Genomic DNA, 15297 nt, shown 5'->3' on the forward strand with positions numbered 1-15297 from the left:
GTACATAATAACAACAAAAATCCTAAAAAACTTTTGTGTGGACTGTTGGCTTGATCTTGGACAATAGGACTTAGAATCTAGGCAACTATCCTAGGCTAAAGGACTTAGCCAATGCCAACTTTTGAGAAACCAAGTGCTTGCAATTTGAAACTTCATATGATACATCATTCAAGATCCCTTTGAGTTCATCTACAACATGATCATTGTGAAGCTTTTATTTTGAACCTGTGACTTGTGGAATTCATCTGTTACACGGGTTAATTTGAAGAAGATCATGGAATGGCTAAGCTTGGATGTGGCTATCTTTATTTGATGCCTTGCTCTTCAAGATTGATATAATTGTGCATTTATGTGTTGCTTGATTCTAAATGTCCAAGGGAATTTGGGTTTCTATTGACATTCTTGTCTATTGGATTGCTACCCATTGGTCAGATCTTTTCAACCCTTAACTTTTAATTTTGTGCATAGCATTAGTCTCTTCATCTTCTCCCCATTTCTTTAATTTCAAAATATCTTCCCCTTTTTTAAAAAAATAATTCTTTGATTGAACTTATTTTGTTCTAAATTTTGACCACTTTGAAAACTAGAAACTTTGGCCTTATGCCATTGCATTTTCAAACTTTTTTTCTTAATCAAACTTGTAAATAGACTTAACTATACTTGACCTAAACTTTCAAAAGCCAAAAAAGAACTAACTCATTCAAACCATTTTTAGGCCTTTGTGCCTTTCAAACTTAATTTTTGTTAAAAGCAATGCATCCACTTTGAAATTTGTATCACGAACTACGAGGTTTTGATCCCTCATTTTTATGTTGGTACGTAGGCACAAGTCCGAAGGTCTTGTCAAACACAAAAATATAATTAATGAATTCTTTTCTCATCTCTCCATTCTATTTGTTTGTAAATATCATTTTGTACAAAATACATATGCACACAAAAAAGGGCTCCCTAGGAGTACCTAGGACACTTTGGGTGCTAACACCTTCCCTCTACGTAACCAACCGCCTTACCTGTAATCTCTGACATTTTATTAGTTTTGATTTGAAAACTTCTTACTTTTGGGTTTTGTTCGTACTTTTTCCCTTTTCCCTTAGAAATAATAAAGCGCGCTAGCGACTCTGGTTTTATTGATCTCTAGCTTATCCATAACTTGATGATCATGAATTTACCGCTACAGGATGCTTGAATCTCATGAACAAAGAATGGCTGAAAGAGTTGCAGGAATTTCGAAGAGTGATATGGCTTCACTGGCGCAATCGGTAAAATAAAGGAAAGGCAAAAGAAGCTGGAATGGCAACAAAGATAGACGAGGCTACAACAATTCGACTAGTCGAAATTAGCAAGAAAGAAACTGGTGAATCAGAGAAAATCATGGAACCAAGGCACCCAAAGAGGTGGTGCTGAAGGTAGAGGAAAATGTGGTGGTCGAAAGCCATACAAGAGTCACATTCAGTGTTACAATTGTTAGAAGCATGTTCATTATTCTAGTGATTGTCCAGAAAAGCAGAAGAATCAAGAAACTTATCCAAAGCTGGCGAAACATAAAGAAGAAGAAGAGATGTTGTTGATGGTTACAACGAGAGGTGAAGAGAGATTCAAGGATCAATGGTATTTAGACTAAGGATGCATATCACACATTTCTGAAATGAAAGATTGGTTTGTCAACATAAATCCCTCAATGAAGAACATGGTAAAATTTGCAAATGATAATAATTTAGCAGCTGAATATGTTGGTGATGTTCTGATTATGAGGAAAGATGGCAAGAGGTCAGTCATTTTAAATGTGTTGTACATACCAGTCATGAAGAGAAATTTACTCAACATATGATAGTTAGTCGAAAAGAACTACAAGGAGTCGATCAAAGACAAGATGATGAGAGTTCTCAACTCAAATGGAAGGTTGATCTTGAAGGCTCCAATGTCTCAGAATAGAACCTTCAAGATTGAGCTTAATGTGATTGAGCATAAGTTCCTTGCAACAACAGCCAACAGAGATGAATATATTTGTTAGGGGAGTTTTTCACTAGGGAGCATTGAACATAATGGGACTTCTTCTTATTGGAGCAACACTTTTGTGAGAGACACACCACATATTCACCAAAAACCTTAAGGTGATAGGTGAGTGGGTTCTCTCACTTATAAATACCCAAGTCTCCACATTTCCAACCAATATGGGACTATTACCCACACTACTCACACTTGATACATTCTCAACACTGATTATGTATGAACAATGGTTTGGGTGGGTCCAGAGATGCACATCCAGACACACCTTTTAGTTATTACAAAACAAAATATGGGACTATACGAATGTGCATCTCCGTAAAGACCCTTATTTTTGGAAAAAAATAAGGTGTATCCGGAGATGCATCTCCAAAATATGTCCTAATGAAAGGATATAGTTTATATGGTCCAACTTGATATACCACTTGTATAAATACATGTCAATCTTCCATTTTATTTACAAAAACCATAATGAATACATATCCTTATCTTACCTTTGTGTATTTCAATGGCGCAAACCCTCCACTTCAGTTTAGGGTCTCCGATGACATACTTTTTGTCGATATGAAATCCAAATTGAATACTCTCATGCGATATCAAGAAAATCAGAGAGTTGTCAAGCTCGAGTGTCATTCACGCTCGATTGACAACGAATGGAAGATACAGTTCACCATGCTTGAACTAAAGATGGATGATGATTTAAAAGTTATGTGGAGTACCTTTTATCGTTACTCAACAAAGTTATGCGGAGTACCTTTCACAATGTTGCATTTACAGTTTGTAGTATTATGACAATATTTTGGATTTACATTGTCGAAGTAAAACAATTTGATGTTTTGGTATTATATTAACCTAAGAGTGTTTATGATGTAATACAATTCAACAATATGACTTACAACGTATTTATATGGTGAATAATATTCTTTTAATAAAAAAATATATTTATAAACAGTAGAATAACAACAATACGTAAATAATGAATGGACAATGTATGTGAACAATAACTTTAAGTAGTGAAGTAAAGTTGATTAAAGAAATGTAAAAAGTTAGTTAATAAAATGATGAAATTGGTAAATAAATGTTCAAGTATTAAAAATAATTTTTAGTATAAATAATCTTGATTAATGAAATGTAAAAAATTAATTAATAAAATTATGAAGTTGATTAATTAACATCTAAATATAAAAATAATTTTTATAAGTAAAATAAAATTGATTAATGAAATGTGTAGTTTTGATTAACAAAATTATGAAATATAATCATATATTCCTTAATCCAATTTTTTATATATATTTTTAAAAGAAAATTATTTTATATATTATAATATTTCATTATTCATTGTATTAGTGAAATATGGTACAGTGTATATTTTAAATATAAAAATAACATTTTCAGAGATAAAAGGATGAGAGTGGACATGATCAATAGTACAATAAGTATACCGGAAAGAGCAGAATTGGACAAAAACAGTTTTGACGCTGTATTAAGTAAAGCATTGTTCAAGAATACATCTTGATATTTGAATAAATTACTACTGTATGACAATGTTCTAGTGTTAGTACCTTTTAATAATTCAGATACACATGTCCATGTTGAAAATTGGGATAAATATAAGTAAAAATATCCAAATTATATAAGCAAATGGCAAAGTTCTGTTTACTTATACCAAAATAATAAGCAAAATTGTGCTAAATATATATAAAAAAATTGATTGTCATATCTTCTATTTAGCAATTCACTAATAAGAAGAGTAAAAAGTTAAATAAACTTGTGGATTCTTTGTAAAAAAAATTAAATAGAAATATATAATATTATAAAAATCATTTTTTAAAAGAAACTGAAACAAATCATCGCTCTTTATAAATCTATGATTTTTTTACAAAAATAACCCATTTTTTCAAGGAAATTCCCAAAATACCCCTGGTTTAAAAAAAAAACCCCAAATACCCCACTTTTAGGAGGAGTCTCCAATTGAATTGGCGACTCCTCTTAAAACTTGAATGGAGGCGCCAATTGGATTGACTAGGGCAGGTTCCCTAGCCAATCCAATTGGCACCTATGTGTAGGTTTTAAGAGGAGTCGCCAATTCAATTGGAGACTCCTCCTAAAATGCATTTTTTGTCTTATAAATAGATGCGTTGTGTGACTAATTGTTCCACATCTCATATAATCATTTGGCTATCATGTTTGGTGTTCGTCGCCGATACGGAAATGTGATTTATGCGAGAGACAAACCTCAAATGCTAATGCTGTTTTGGAACATCACCACGTTCAATCAACTGAAGAGGAAGCTGGTTTGTTGGTTAGATGGAAAAATACCAGAAGGGGAAAAATTAGAAGTATTGAGAGACTTGACAGTATCTTTGGTTGGTGCGAATGAAGACTGATAAGGATGCTAGGGAAATGATGTTCGGTCGAGACGACATCAATTTGATTGTTGTAATCAGTTAGAAATATTTATGTTTTCAGATGTTTTGTACTGATGTTTGTTGTGAACCTCGTTGTAACAAGAACTTAATGATATATAATGATTGAATGTTACAGAAATACAATGTTACAAAAAGCTTAAGACCTAGATGATGCTCTTCGATTGGGATAGTTGTTCTTGTTGTGTCCTGGTTGACGACAGATACTACATAATCTTATCATTTTATCTGTGGAATCCATCTCTGTTCTGATACGTGTGCTGTTTGGCATTCCTTTCTTCTTTCTACGCATCTCGTCATTGTGCCAAACAATATCACCTTCATATGGAGGCCAGTAATCCTCCATTGGTAGTACTGAGAAGCTTTGAGTATATACATTCATGATGGTGTTGGCCTTGTACACATCAGATAAATGGTTGTAAGCGTTTTGACGAGTATAAGCGCATGCTGCTATGACATGGGAGCAAGGTATGCGGAAGGCCTGGAATTTTCCACAATCGCACCAACTTCTGTTTAGTCTAACAGCGTAGGCTAAATTTGGTCTCCCCTCGTTGTGGCCCATTCTTTCCTGGACGCTGAAATTTTGTCTATGACGGTCAAAAACTATTACAATGTGTGTGCTAGCTTTGATGCTCTCCTCTTTCATGACCTTCATGCAACACTCACTGAATACTTGCCCGGACATTAACACCGCACTCCATCTTTCACCTCTGGTTGCGAACATAGAAGCCAACCTATAATAGGTTGATCTTACCAAGGCGGTTATCAGCAGATTTCGAATTCCTTTGAATACCCCGTTCATGCATTCCATAATGTTTGTTGTCATGTGGCCCCATCGACAACCTCTGTCAAATGCCCTTGTCCACTGCTCTACTGGTATGTTATTTATCCATCTCCATGCGTCTTCATTAGACAGTCTAATTTCATCACGATAATATTGAAATGACGGTTGAGTTAGAGCATACCCAACATTCACCACCTTCTTGCGAAGATTCTTATCTTTTATAGCACGCATGAAGTTTTGTGCAATGTGTCTGATACAGTAGACATGTGTAGAAGAAGGATCATGCCATCCGTTGTCATGGTTGTTATAGGCACTCTCAATGGCAGCATGTCTATCAGAAATCAAACAGAGATTGGCTTGTGGAGCCACATGCGTTCTGAGAGGTCGAAGAAAGAAACCCCATCCACCAGCCGTTTCACCTTCAACAAGAGCAAAGGCAATGGGAAAGACATTGTTGTTGCCGTCTTGTGCAACCGCCATGAGCAAAGTACCCTTGTATTTTCCGTATAACCAAGTGCCATCAATTTGAATAATAGGTTTGCAGAATGCGAAACCTTTGATGCACGGGTCAAATGCCCAAAAGAGACGGTGAAATATTCTATTACCTGTAGCACAGGTTCCGTCTGGCATCATCGCTGGCACTGTCTCCATAATTGCCACAGTTCCTGGGACATATGTTTTTAGTGCCCATAAAAATCGTGGCAATTCCTTGTACGAATCCTCCCAGTTGCCGAAAACTTGTTCAACAACCTTTGTCCTCGCAATCCAGGTTTTCTTGTAAGATGGAGTATAATTATATGTTGTTCTGATATGGGACATAATTATACTCACCTTCACTGATGGGTCTTTATTAACCAACGGCAGAATGTCTTGACATATCAAAGTTGCGCTTAGTTTACGGTGATCTTGTTCAACGTTAGTTGCAATGCAACTGTGCGGTGGGTCTATTGAAGCGATCTCCCAAGAGTCATTTTTCTTCTTGTAAGACGCCGCCAAACGAAACTTACAAAGCATGTTACGACATTCGATAACATACCTTCTAGAATCAGTGCGTTTCACTGTAAAGTCAGCAGAGTTGTTCATGTGGAATTTTTTGATTGCCAGAACACGTTCTTCTTTGGTACGAAACATGTCTCCCACCTTTAATTCGCCTTCTGATCTCGGATACGGATTATAGAAAATACTATTGGATGTTTCATCGTCGTGAAGATCCACATTTGTCATATGTTGAGGCGGATTGTAGACATGACTAGGAGGTATTGGTGGTGGTTGATCACCATCTTCATCGTCGTTGTTCAGCATGTGATCAACCTGTATCTCGGTCTCCTCTTCTTCTTCATCAACGACGTCCACTTCAGCCTCTGCTTCTGGGTTGACGTCGTCTGACCATTGTCGATCATCTTCACCAGATTCATCCAAACCGGTTAGTTGAGACTGTTGAGATGATATACATGGTTGAAGAGTAATGTACAACTCAATACAGTTGCAGCCTGAATGTTCATGACTAACAAACATGTATTCAACATCTTCATCGTCTCGTACCTTAAGGGGGAAATACTTGCATTGACCATTCTCAAAAAATATTGGATTTTGATATGTGATCTTTGACACAATACCCGATCCTATAAAGGATTGTATTCTTTTTTTCAAATGCAAGAAGGTTGCATTTCTCTTGATCGTGATTCTAATGGTATCAGTGTTTCGAAAACAAAAACCATGTAGCTCAGACTCGTATGTTTCACCGTTGCAGTGAACGTTGACACTGTATAATGATGAAGATGACATTGTGCAGATGAAAACTATTTTCTTACTGCAGATGAATTTGAGAGAAGTGTCTTGGATGTTGATAGTAAGACACTTAAATAGATGAGTGAAGTGTCTCACATGCTAGCTAGTTCAAAGTGACGTGTCGCAAATCCAAGCTACTCCGAAATGACGTGTCGGACATGCAAGATACTCCGAAATGATGTGTCAACCATGCATGCTATCAAGAAGTGACTTGTTCAGCATGCAGGAGACAAGACAACCACGTGTAAGACATGCAGACACACACTCCAAATGGATTGGCGCCTCCACTTATTCCTTGCACATGGCCGTCAATTCAAGTGGAAACACCATGCATTCAGACCTCGAGACCAAGCAATCAGACCTAGGTCTTGCATGCATGTCCCTATGGAGGCACCAATTTGAATGGCGACCCCTCTTAAAGGTTGTACATGGTCGCCAATTCAAATGGAGACACCATGCAAGCACAACTTTTCATGCTCCCATCCATTTGCCTATAAATACATCCACTCCATCAACACTTCTTCCACACCATCACTCTCACTACTTCTTTTACAATACTTCTTCTACAATTTCATCTACAACAACTTCTTGTAGTTTCATCTACACCAACCCCCCGACAAAATGTCTATCCTCACAATGGGCGAAGCACATAGAGGAACGGTTGCAAACATCGCAACATATGTAAGTGTTTTCTTTTGTTAACTTTTTATCTTTCATCTTCACCAACCCCCTTTTATTTTGACATACCAACTTAGTCAAGTTTTTTATTCTTTCTTTTATAGGATGTATCAAGGTTCTAAACTCGGGTCCACGAATATGTCCATATGGACCCGATGATTCAACCTTATGTTGAACTCGCCGGTTTTAGTCATATTAGCAAGATTTCATCTTGGTCCATAGATAACAAATTCATTATAGCCTTATGCGAAAGATGGAGACCAGAGACACACACATTTTGGTTCCCAACCGGTGAGTGTACCGTGATGTTAGAAGACGTCTACATGCTTTTAGGACTACCCATTGAAGGTAAGGCTGTTAATGGTAAGACCAACTATGCAAATTCAATTTGCATGGAGCTCTTAGACACTGATTTGTTAGATGATAATGCTAGAGGTCAAGGTATACTACTCTCACGCCTTAAGTCGTACTATAATAGTTTATACTTAGATGAGCATTCTACCGAAGATGCTCGAATAATAAAAACTAGGTGTTACATTATGCTATTAATTGGATCGTTTTTATTTCCCGAAGGTAGTGGTTCTAGCATGCATATTATGTACTTACCTCTACTTAGACATGTAGATAGAATAGGAAGTTACAGTTGGGGATCTGCTTGTCTAGCCTATCTCTATAGCTCCTTGTGCAAAAACTCACACAAAGACACATCTACATTTTCTGGATGTGCTGTTTTGCTACAAGCATGGGGTTGGTCAAGACTACCGTCTCTAGCATCGGTCAATAACAACCCTTTCACTTTTCCGTATGCACAAAAGTAAGTTGTTTAAATTGCTATATCTTTACTTACTTCTTTAAAGTTTATTACCTCAAACTATTTTTTTTAATTTTTGGTGTAGATGGTCGGCACGTGGTATGAGTTACAACAGATGTCCGAGACACTGTATTACTCAGTATCGCAACCTGTTGGATCACCTTCGATCGACAGACGTAAGCAAAATAACTTAATTATTTCGTTATATTTTGTTAACTTTTTCTACATTGATTATAATCCTATCTTCTTTCACATTTCAGTTCATTTGGCGTCCATACCTTAATTTGGATCATGACCATGAGGTCAACGCTGAAGACGCAGCCGTATGGACTGCATGCACACCGATAATACGGTTCACAACTGTGGAGATGCACAACAGCGATCGTGTGAAGCTGGAGTTCGGTATGCTCAAGAATATCCCAGATCCCCCAGCTAGCCTAGGAGAATGGCATCTGCGTAAAGTTAACGACCAATGGAACTTCAATCCATGCCAAAGCTTCGCAAGATCGGAGTGTCGCAAATGGAAGCACCGTCATGACCATGTGTTAACTGACGCAGTCATGCCAACTGAGGTAAAACCAAGTCGTACTTATATGGCTTGGTACATATCGGTTGATTTTCAGTTCATCGCCAAAGATATGTACCTATACGACCCACACCAGGCAACTTACACACAAGAAGGATCAACATCCAACCCCCAACAACATTCTCAGTCCGGTTACTCACAACCCCTTATCCGTCAAACTTTCCGTTCCACAAACACACAAACATACAACCAAAACATGTCATTCACCCAACCCCAATACCAAGAGCATACCCCATACCACCACCAACAAATTGACCATCAACCTAAGACCCAACATCGCTTCGCACCCACTTCATCACCCTACCAAAGTCGCCTTAGCCAAAACACCAACCGCCCCTCCTCCTACCGTAGCCAAGAAGCCCAAACATCACAAAACCAAAACATCCAACAACCCTATCTCTACCAAACACCCCAACAACCTTTCCAACCTTTCCTCGACGCATCATTCACACCCATGTCTCCCTTCAACTGTCCCGGTCGCCCATCCATGAGTCAACCACATCCCAACTTCTCTGGCATGGGTCATGAGCTCAGTTATGGCGGTACACCATCGATGCATACTGAAGACTATGCTGACTTGTCTAAATACCTCAACGGACATTCTCCTGTAGTTGGTAGTGACGCTCCTGGCCCCTCAGATGATCAAACACTGGTGCAGAATCGTCAACGTGGGTTAGGGCCAAGGATTAGGGTAGCTAGAGGATGTGGGACCGGAGGTCGGTTAGGTGATCTCGGTCATCACCATTAGGTTTCTTTGTGTAAACTCCAAACTTTATTAATATCAAGTCGTCTTATATCAAATTTATCTTTCACTTATACCATAAAACACAAAAAAAATACATTTTAGGAGGAGTCTCCAATTGAATTGACGACTCCTCTTAAAACCTACACATAGGCGCCAATTGGATTGGCTAGGGCATTGGCTAGGGCACCTGCCCTAGCCAATCCAATTGGCGCCTCCATTCAAGTTTTAAGAGGAGTCTCCAATTCAATTGGCGACTCCTCCTAAAAATGGGGTATTTTGGGAATTTTTTTGAAACCAGGGGTATTTTGGAAATTTCCTTGAAAAAGTGGGTTATTTTTGTAAAAAAACCTAAATCTATTATATTTTTAAAGATAAATATATCTAAGTGATTTTTATTTGATGGATAAACTAAGTTTTTTTTTTTAATTTCAATGAGTATATTATTGTAAATTTTATTGAAGGATGAACTAATATTTTTAGTGTAGTATCGTGTAAAAGGCTATTATCTGACTCAAATATAGCCAACAAAGATTTAATAACATGAAGTATGCCAGATACATGCTTTGTAATAAATAGCGTTGATTAACAACAAGGCAGAATGTTTAAATAAGCTCTTTCAACACTTTCTATCCGCTTTATAACTTCAAACCAATGAAATCTCCGTGCTACATTTAAAAAGTTTTACAGCAAAATAGTCTTTATAAGTGTCTGTTCACAATTAGCATAAAATTAACAATTACAGAACTACAGCTTTTATATATTATGAACTCATTAAATAAATAGCCTCAATGATGTAGAGAGAACAAAATTTCAATTAATTTGGATTCCATGTTCTACATGATGTGCAACCAAGCTTGGAAATCAGGGCCTGAAAGCGGAAAATGCCACAACAGAGTTGTGTCCACCAAATCCAAATGAATTTGAAATACCTGGTAAAAAAGAAAAGAATGCTCTCTTAAGTTAATAATGGTTCAAATTATGGTCTTAGTTGTGTCAAAATGAAAACACACTGGTCGTTGAATTATTTAGAATCTTACCAACATTAATTTCATGCTGCTGCTTAACATTTGGCACTGTATCAAAATCAACTGCAGGTTCTGGGTTCTGCACTCAATACCAAGGCAAACATTATGAAAAAAGAAACACAACATCTCTTTTGCCCACCCCAATCACCCAGCAACGGAAACAACGCGTCTTGACCTGAAAAGACAACAATCCTAATCCTGAAAAACAAAGAATGAAGGCAAACTTACGAATTGATTGATGGATGGATGCAACCATCCTGTTGTTATGGCTTTCACTGTGGCAATAGCTTCCAAACCACCAGCTGCACCAAGGCAGTGCCCTATCATAGACTGATAACAAAGAAGAACATATCCATCAGGTAATGGCCACGGAATTACTAAAATATAACCTGCTACAATCTAGAAGACAGAAAGCTTTCACCGGCAAATAAAAGCCAATGAGGCGCGAAAATACCTTGGTGGCATTAATTTTGATGCCAGAGGTGTTCTTGAAAACCTTTTTGATAGCATTAATCTCTGCCAAGTCACCCGCAAGAGTGGAAGTTGCATGTGCATTTATGTAGTTGACCTGAAAATAAGCAAATTAATCAGTAACAAAAAAATTCACTTTGTTAATTTATGGTATGTATTAATCAGTAACAAGAGTATAAGTAAAAAAAATAATCAGACATGAAGGCTATCTTCTAAAACAGACAAATCAACATGTAGCAATGGCCTAACAAACTCTCTTTCCTCTTATTTCTATCAGTAGCTTAAGCCCCCTATTTGACCTGATGAATGTGCGAGTAGCTAGGTATAAACTGATTGGTAGCAGAGGAGGCACTAACTTGGGGCGTTACATTACATCCAATTGCTGTTTTTAGTATGCTCTAACCACACATCATTTCCATCATCATGTTAACTTACTAAAGAAACTGGATCAGACTACTCAAAGAAAACAGTATGCATATGCATATTTATCACTATGTTGATGACATCGGTGTAATATCAGCAGCAGTACCTTAAATCACATGAAAAAAAGAAACAGAAAAAGTAAATGAAAAAAAAATACAACTGGCCCAAGGAATTTGGAAGGTTTGGATTAATAGAATATCAGTCTGTATGGGAGGGCTAGGCCTATATTTTAATATTTTCGAGTTTTTTTAATATTGAAGAATATCATGATATATGGTCTTATAACAATTTAATCACACAAATGGTTTGTTCTTGGGATCAAACAAGTGCGCCTAGGAAACACATCGTTCTATTGGGGTAAAGAAAAAAGGCCTCTGAGAAGAAAAAGACAGCCCAATTTTCTAAAAGTCTTCTTTTTATCATAAATGAGCAGAGGCTGAGTTCTTGGAAAAAGAAGGACGGTTGAGTATTTTTCATTATATTTCTTTTAGAGTAATTTATTTTCTTTTCATATAACAATTAAATATATAAGATAAATATTTAAAAAATGATAGTATAATTACTATCAAATATTAACTACTACATATTTATACTTTTATACTATTAATTATATCACCATGTATTTTAATATTCTCAGATTCTTTCGACATTTTCTCACTGTTCTTAGTTTCTATCATGGATCTCTTTCTCCGATTCTTCCTTCACCTTTCAATCCTTATCCCAACCCAAGTATTTTGATCCTAATTCACAAAAATATTTCTAGAGAGGATCATTTCATAATATCTCATCTGGACATCCTTTTTCTTCCTAATTCAAGTTTTAAAGCATTTCTCCGCCGCTTCCCTCCATCTAGATATTCAGCTCCCAAGATTTTGAGAGCTCTGACACCAGTTGCTAGAAACTGGAGTATATAACAAAAATAAAAACAGCATGTATATTGTATATAGCATCCTGGTACTGATATCGGCTCAAGTATGCTGAAATACAAGAGAGAAATGAACAGAAATAACTAAAATGGGTACATTTAGTTAGCCAAGGTTTCCTAGAGGCCTTAGTTTCTCCCTTCAAAAGGTCTCTCGCTATGCAGTTTTTTCTTGTCTTTTCTTCACTTAAATCTCCTGATTTATCATACCCCTAGATACTAACACCATAGTCCCTCCCCTTCCCACACCCCACACTGTTTGTGCAAAAAGCTTCACATGCATCCTAATTTATGCCATTGGATTGTAACTTCTTCACATCTATTTATCTAGAACTCAATGCCAGAAAATCTTGTAGAATTACGTGAAATCATAATTACATAGCAGCAGCTTTACAAGAGATGTAAACTATTTTTCATGCACGCCATGTCATCCCCTATTGGATCATGTACCAAAAGATGTTGAAAACACACATCCAGTATGAATACAAAGCAAACAGAAAAGTAGAGTGAGATTGAATCAAAAAACCATGCCAAAGAAGTAAGCACAGTGAATTCAATGAGAAAAGAGAGACCGACAATCCATTAAACAGATACAATTATGAGCAAAAATGGTAAGCCTGGTAAAAGGAAAAGAAAAAAAAAAGTACCTCTTCAGGGGACACACCAGCATCTACAAGGCTGCTCTGGATGCATGTAGACACACCAAGTCCATCGGCTCTTGGGTCAGTCATGTGATGAGCATCACAGTTCACAGCACCTCCCAAGTATTCAGCAATGATAGGTGCACCTCGCTTCATGGCATGTTCAAGGCTTTCCAATACCTGTTAAGTTATAGTACTCTCTTTACGATATAGAAAACTAGCATGTAGAGGAGCCACAAATAAAAAAGGACACACACAAAACAGCCACTACATGAAAGAAGGTTTAAAATTATTCACTTTGGTGGCAAGCACGGAGAAAAAGATAGTGTTGTTGCAAAGTTCATGACAGTCTTGCAAAATTTCTGTCTTAAGAGCCATCATGGTGATGCAATTGAATTTGACTCAATCATGTATACTTTTATATTGTTAATCAAAGTAGCCAACAAAAAGAAAACATTAAGAACAGCACAAACAAATCCTTACCAGAACTCCAGAACCTTCACCCATAACAAAACCATCACGGTCTTTATCCCAAGGCCTGGAAGCAGTTCTAGGGTCATCATTTCTCTGAGAAAGTGCCCTGCAAGCAACAAAACCCCCCAAACCAATAGGAATAATAGCAGCTTCAGTCCCACCTGCTATCATCAAATCCGCCTCACCCCTACGAATATGATTGGCAGCAGCATAAAAGCAATAATTCGAAGTAGCACAAGCAGTTGAAATAGAATAGTTTGGACCCATGAAACCCAAATCAATCCCAAGCAAAGCCGAACCCATATTCGTAATAGCATAAGGAATAAAAAAAGGTGTTATCTTCCTATGTCCTTTCTCAATCAAATTCTTAACCCCTTCAGAAAACACCGTTAAACCACCCATCCCAGACCCAACCAAAACACCAGCACGCTCCTTATCAATCTACAATACAAAAAAAAACAATTAGGGTTCCATTCAGTTCAATTCAGATATAACAAATACAGATCTAAAGGAAAAAAATCACAAAACCTTAGAGAGATTTACACCGCCGAGGCCAGCATGCTCAAGTGCTTTCTTCCCAGCAACAATGCAGTACCGGAGACAATCATCGAGTCTCCGGTCATTCTTCCCATCAATATAACCCTCAGAGCTGAAGTCCCGGATCTGACCAGCAAACCTCGTCGGAAACTTCGAAGCATCAAATCTATCAATCGACGTGATCCCACTCTCACCAGCAAGAAGCTTCTCGTAGTAACCATCAACATCATTTCCAAACACAGAAGCCAACCCCATACCAGTAATCACAACCCGCTTCTTCGGGTCCTTCTGTCTCTGCGGTGCTGCAGTAGTAGCCGCAGCGGCGACAACCGAGACTCTCTTCGACGCGAGTTTGGTTTTCCCGGCGACATTGGGAGATTTCCTTCGAAGCGGTTCGAGCGGAGACGGACGAAGAGTGGAAGGTAGTTGCTGAATCTGAAGTGATTGCATTGTGTTTGATGAAATGACGGAGAGTACGAAGCTCGTGACAGAGAGTAACAAGTGTTTGCTAATTTGTCATCAACTCGAAGCTATTTAATGGAGATATAGTTTCTTGTTTCTACCAATTTTTGGACTATTTTTTTTGTGAAATGATTTTGTTTAGAATTAAATAAAACGTTAATTACAATGTTTTTTTGCCTTGGAAATTCCGGAGTCTATAAAATATAAATGGAGTGGCAAGTTTGACATGTCCACCCCCACATTAGGTGGTTCATAGCAGATGATCCGCTCCTATTTAATTTTATCTTTTATAAGTAGGTTAACTCATAAAAAAAACATTTAAAATTATTATTACTTTATTGTTTTAAATTTTAATATTGAACGTAATTATTAATGTAAAATATTTTTACATTAAGTTGTCCTTATATTCTTGAAAACAAAATTCCAATGCCTAAATAAAAAAAATAATGTGATAAAATATTAACTTTTATTTGAAAATAGTATCAAATTATTAATATCTATCTTTTAAATTCTTCTTTAT

General features: G+C 37.0%; 1 protein-coding gene across 1 annotated transcript; it reads right to left on the bottom strand.

Moving 5' to 3' along the window:
* Positions 1-10421: 10421 nt before the first annotated feature.
* Positions 10422-14953, bottom strand: LOC127100607 (3-oxoacyl-[acyl-carrier-protein] synthase I, chloroplastic). The gene is made up of 7 exons (XM_051037843.1): positions 14307-14953; positions 13788-14219; positions 13311-13484; positions 11302-11415; positions 11076-11177; positions 10860-10926; positions 10422-10751 (listed from the first exon to the last, which is right to left on the bottom strand). The coding sequence occupies exons 1-7, from the start codon at positions 14763-14765 to the stop codon at positions 10684-10686; spliced, it is 1416 nt and encodes a 471-aa protein (XP_050893800.1). The 5' UTR covers positions 14766-14953; the 3' UTR covers positions 10422-10683.
* Positions 14954-15297: the final 344 nt, after the last annotated feature.

This window comes from Lathyrus oleraceus, chromosome 7 (genome assembly GCF_024323335.1).
Source record: "Lathyrus oleraceus cultivar Zhongwan6 chromosome 7, CAAS_Psat_ZW6_1.0, whole genome shotgun sequence".
Taxonomy (NCBI): Eukaryota; Viridiplantae; Streptophyta; class Magnoliopsida; order Fabales; family Fabaceae; genus Lathyrus; species Lathyrus oleraceus.